Source organism: Acanthisitta chloris, unplaced genomic scaffold, assembly GCF_000695815.1.
Source record: "Acanthisitta chloris isolate BGI_N310 unplaced genomic scaffold, ASM69581v1 scaffold29073, whole genome shotgun sequence".
Lineage (NCBI taxonomy): Eukaryota > Metazoa > Chordata > Aves > Passeriformes > Acanthisittidae > Acanthisitta > Acanthisitta chloris.
The window spans coordinates 31,937-36,673 of record NW_008667023.1 but is presented as its reverse complement, the minus strand read 5'-3'; the positions used below and the strand labels follow the sequence as shown (position 1 = coordinate 36,673).

Here is a 4,737-nt window from a genome sequence, read left to right as displayed (position 1 = left end):
TGTGTCCCTGAGCTTTGTGTGTGGAGCTGTTTGATTTGGAACAGCAGCAATAGTGAAGAAAAGGTTAATCAGACTCTTAGTGCAGCACATTTGGTGTTGGGGACTCATTAGCAAGGCACCATGTCCAGCTACCTTGTGCCTTCTTTTTGTTATGGAGTGATTTCCTTCTTGGGTATCTGAGTAAATAATGATCCCAACAAATAATGATCCTAATATTATTTATTCAGATACCCTTCTTGGGTATCTTGGGTATCTGAATAAATAATTATAATGATTGCTTCATACCCTCTTGGAATGCTCAGCACCTCCAAACCAGGTGGTCATATTCTGTTTCATTGCTTTATGGAGAGACCTGGGCAGACTCATCAGCGGCTGAGGGCAACTGCATGAGGCTCAATAAGGCTCAGTGCTGGTCCTGCCCTTGGCACACAACAGCCCATGCAGCTCCAGGCTGGGGAAGGAGTGGGGACAGAGGTGTTGGTCCCAAAGGCGGTGCTGGGGCCCGTGGCTCAATGTGAGCCAACAGTGTGCACAGGTGGCCAAGAAAACCAATGGTATCTTGGCCTGGATCAAGAAGAGCGTGGCAGCAGGACTAGGGCAGTGCTCATCCCCCTGGACTGGGCACTGGGGAGGTCCCAGCTCAGTGCTGTGCTCAGCTTTGAGCACTCACTGTCCAAAGGCCATTGAGGCACTGGAGCGAGTCCAGCCAAGGGCAACAAGGGCAGCAAAGGGCTAGAGCACATGGGCAAGGGCTGAGGGAGTTGGGCTTGGTCAGCCTGGAGAAGAGGCTCAGGGGTGACCTCCTGGCTCTCTGCAACTCCTGCCAGGGCTGGAGAGAGCCAGGGGATGTGTGTCCTGCCATGGGTACAGGGAGAGGACTAGAGGGAATGGCCTTGAGCTGAGCCAGCGCAGTCAGATTGGATATTAGGAGAGATGTTTTCCTTGTGAGGGTGTTGAAGCACTGGGATATTGCCCAGGGAGGTGGTGGAGTCACCATCCCTGGAGGTGTTTCAGAGGTGTCTGGATGTGGCACTGGAGGATCTGGTTTAGGGGTTCCAGTAGTGACAGGTCAACAGTTGGACTCGATGACCTTAGAGGTCTTCTCCAGCCTTGATGGCTCTATGGCTCTGTGATTGTCTTTGTTTCTCCCCAACAGGTGTGACCTCCACAGTGCCTTTCCCTGAGACTGTGATGTGCCTCGTGTGGCTGTTGCTGCTCTGCACCCCCATGGTGTCCCCCACGCTGGCTGAGGGTGTCACCAGAGTCTTTCACCTGGGGATCCGCGAGGTGCACTGGGACTATGCTCCGACGGGGAGGAACGTGCTGGGTAACAAGAGCATCACCCAGAGTCGGTACGTGCCAGGGAGAATCCCTCTGGGAAGAGCTTCAAACTCCTGTTTGATGTGGAATCCCATGGAGGTGTTTTGGGGCATCTAAGCAAGCAAGAGACACACTCTGGCAGATTCTGATCTTTATGAGCTTAATGTGTAACTTGTTTTATCATTGGAGCACAGAAACTGTTTCATTGGAAAAAGTAATGGTAGGTTTGGAGTATCCAGAGCCTGCACAGTGGAGGGAAGTGTGTGGAAAACAATCAGGGAGCAGAGAAAAGAGCAGATAGAGAACAGATTGTTCTGAAATAGCCCAGATTGTGCAATGCTCTGCCCTGGGGGCTCATTTTGCTGAGTTCCAGCTGGTGATCAGCTCGTGTATCCCGAGGCACAAGGACTTTTCATCTTGATGCAAATGACTCCACAGAGCCGGCTTGTTTTTGTCAGTGGCATTTCGAACCTTGAACTTAATGGCACTTCCTGCATGAACTTTTAGGGACAGTTTGAACAATATTTTTGTTCTTGCAAAAATAAATCCGGACACTTCAGTAATTGCCGTGAGTCACTACACAAACAGCTTTTGGTTTCAGTTTTCAAAATACTGTTTTGTGTCTGTGTGGTTTGCTTTGGGTTTTAATAACTTTCCACAGCATTTTGAATGCATTTGTGCTTTTTTCCCTTGCCCTTATTTTCTGTGACAAATATAGAATCACAGAATCAACCAGGTTGGAAAAGACCTCCAAGATCATCAAAGATCATCAAGATCATATCTGGTGTTTCTTGACCTGTTCTGTGCTTTTCCTCTCCACAATAACTGACACTCAGGTTTATACATCTTCAGACACAGCGCAGCAGGAACAGAAGGGTTCACAGAAACATCAAGCTCTGCCAGTTTAGTGTGGAAAAGTTAGTGTTTCTGGAGATGCTCTGTTTATTAGTAAATTAGCTCATAGGAAACCCCCCAAAATTCATCATTAATGAAGGTGCTGGCACTGACTCCTGAAATGCTGATGAATGCTGTAGGTTTTGTTTGCTCTCTCTCCTAATACATGAAAAGAAGGAAGTGAAATTCAGGGCCATTGAACTTAAAGGCAGTTAAAACTGTTCTGTCACTGCGAACAATTAGCTAGTGGAACTTATTTGTATAATGATTGCAGAAACAAAATTGCTGGCAGTTAGAAAGGGATGTGATGTTGACACGAGTGACAGAGGTAGTACAATACTTGAAGCAGTTTTTTGTTGAGGAGGAATGGGCTGTGTGTGGGGAAAAAGGGAGATCTGTAAGATGAAGTGTGAACTGTCTCAGGCTCTGCTGATCATGGCTACAGGGCTGGCTGGGCAGAAGGCTGAGCTCTGGGTGCTACTGCTAGAGTCTGCAGCTTTCTGAGTGATGGGGGCAGTGCCTAATGCTGGTCCCAGCTGTTCGTCCTCTGGGACCTGTGTTAGGGTTTGCCTCTCTGCCAGAGCTGCTCCATTGCTGTGGGTCTTTGGCTTGAAGTGGGGGGAGTGACCTCACCTCTCGTTTAGGCTGGTTCCACTAATACCTGGACCATGATTCATCTCTTATCTACTAAGAATTGGCCATAAAGGACAAATATGCTCATGGGTTGAACTTTAGTATCTGTACGAGGTTTTAACTCTGGAAGCTGGTTATGTGCTGGGTATGTACACATGCTGGGCAGGTACCTGCCTGGATGATGTGCTGGGTACCTGCCTGACTCGTCTGCCATTCTGCAAGGAATTAGGAACCTGTTCAGTAGAAAATAATCTCTGACTATAAGGTTTGTCCAGAACTCAGGAGCCTTTTCTTCCCCCTCTTGTGATGTAGCTGCAAATGCCAGGAAGGAATGGAGTGAGTTTCTAAGAGCCCAGTGAAGCTGAAGCAGGTAGAAGGGTCCTCCCTGCGACACCCATGTGGGATGGTCTGGGAAGCACTGTCCTTCCTGCCCCTTGCCCTCAGGGCACAGTGCAGGGGTGCACTTTGTGCCATGGCCATGCGTGGGGGGCGTAGAGCCTCCCAGAGTCCTCTGATGCCACAGCTTTGGCTGTACCTGGGAGCACAGAGTGTCACCACCACTCTGCTGCAGCATTGACCAGGTGTTGTGCGAGTGCTGACTCATGGTGTCTTTCCCCTTGAATTGACAGCCAGGCCTCAGCCTTCCTCCAGTCTGGGAAAGACAGGGTGGGAAGCACGTACAAGAAAGCTGTCTACAAGCAGTACACGGACGCCACATACAGCACTGAGGTCCCCAAGCCTGGCTGGCTGGGCTTCCTGGGGCCTGTCATCCGAGCAGAAGTGGGGGATACCATCAAAGTGCACCTGAAAAACTTTGCTAGTCGACCCTACACAATCCATCCTCATGGTGTGTTCTACGAAAAGGACTCTGAAGGTAAATGAGCCACTGCCACCACAGAGACAGATTTTCTCACTAGGAACTTAGGAGTGTGCACAGAGGAGAGGTGTCTGTAAAGCCCCAGCTGGAAAACAGCTGCACTTGGGTATTGGGTTGGCAGAGTCACAGAGCTGGGAGTAGTTTCCTGACCTGGGCATTACAGTACACAGCCCAGGCTTCTCGGTTTTAGGAGAACCTCCAGAGCCCTGGTCAACCCTAGAGGCTGTAGAGATGCTGACTGTGCAGGCACAGTGCAGAACTGAAGGCAAATGGCACTAGACAGAACAGACATCTTTCTGACTCTGTGCTGACCCACTTACTGGGCAGGCTGCCTTAGAGTGGCTCTGCCTCAGTGCCTCCTTGAGGGAGTGAACACCAGTTCAGCCTTGGGATGACTGAAATCAGCTACCCAAGTGTGTGTGTACAGGTGTGAGTTGCTCAGTGTGAGGTTACATGTGTGGGCACCTTGGCTCTTCTTGAATGGATGTTGTGATTGCTCAATTGTTCCAGGATCCCTGTATCCCGATATGTCCCCCCAGGAGCAGAAGAAGGATGATGCTGTTTTCCCAGGAGGGAATTACACCTATACTTGGACTGTCCCTGAAGATCACAGCCCAACTGCTGATGACCCAAACTGCTTGACCTGGATCTACCACTCTCATATTGACGCACCAAGGGACATAGCATCTGGATTAATTGGGCCATTACTTACATGCAAAAAAGGTGAAAACACCACAAGAGAGCAGCTGAGGCCTGCAGTTTCATAGCATAAAGGCTTTGTGGTGACATGAATAAGCACAGGATGTGAAGATGCTCTGGTGGGTAGCTCCTAGCTTCAGGGGGAAGCAGGGCCTGGTTGGAGGAGACAGTCCCTGGATTCTAGCTGGGTTCTGGTCATTGCATTGTCTTTATTCCTTAGTGGCTGGGCAGGTGAGCTTGCAGGCCTCTTGGCCTAAGAGAGCTGCTTGAATCCCTGTAAAAGCAGGACTCCTGTCCCAGGCCTAGTTTGTGTA

The 4,737-nt window shown here is 49.8% G+C and overlaps 1 protein-coding gene across 1 annotated transcript in view; it reads left to right on the top strand.

Moving 5' to 3' along the window:
• Positions 1-1,191: 1,191 nt before the first annotated feature.
• HEPH (hephaestin) overlaps positions 1,192-4,737 on the top strand; it is an 18,246-nt gene continuing 14,700 nt past the window's right edge. Inside the window, exons 1-3 of the mRNA XM_009072359.1 lie at positions 1,192-1,352; positions 3,477-3,721; positions 4,235-4,447. Of these exons, the coding sequence (XP_009070607.1) occupies positions 1,192-1,352; positions 3,477-3,721; positions 4,235-4,447 (619 nt within the window). The remainder of the gene's footprint in view (positions 1,353-3,476; positions 3,722-4,234; positions 4,448-4,737) is intronic.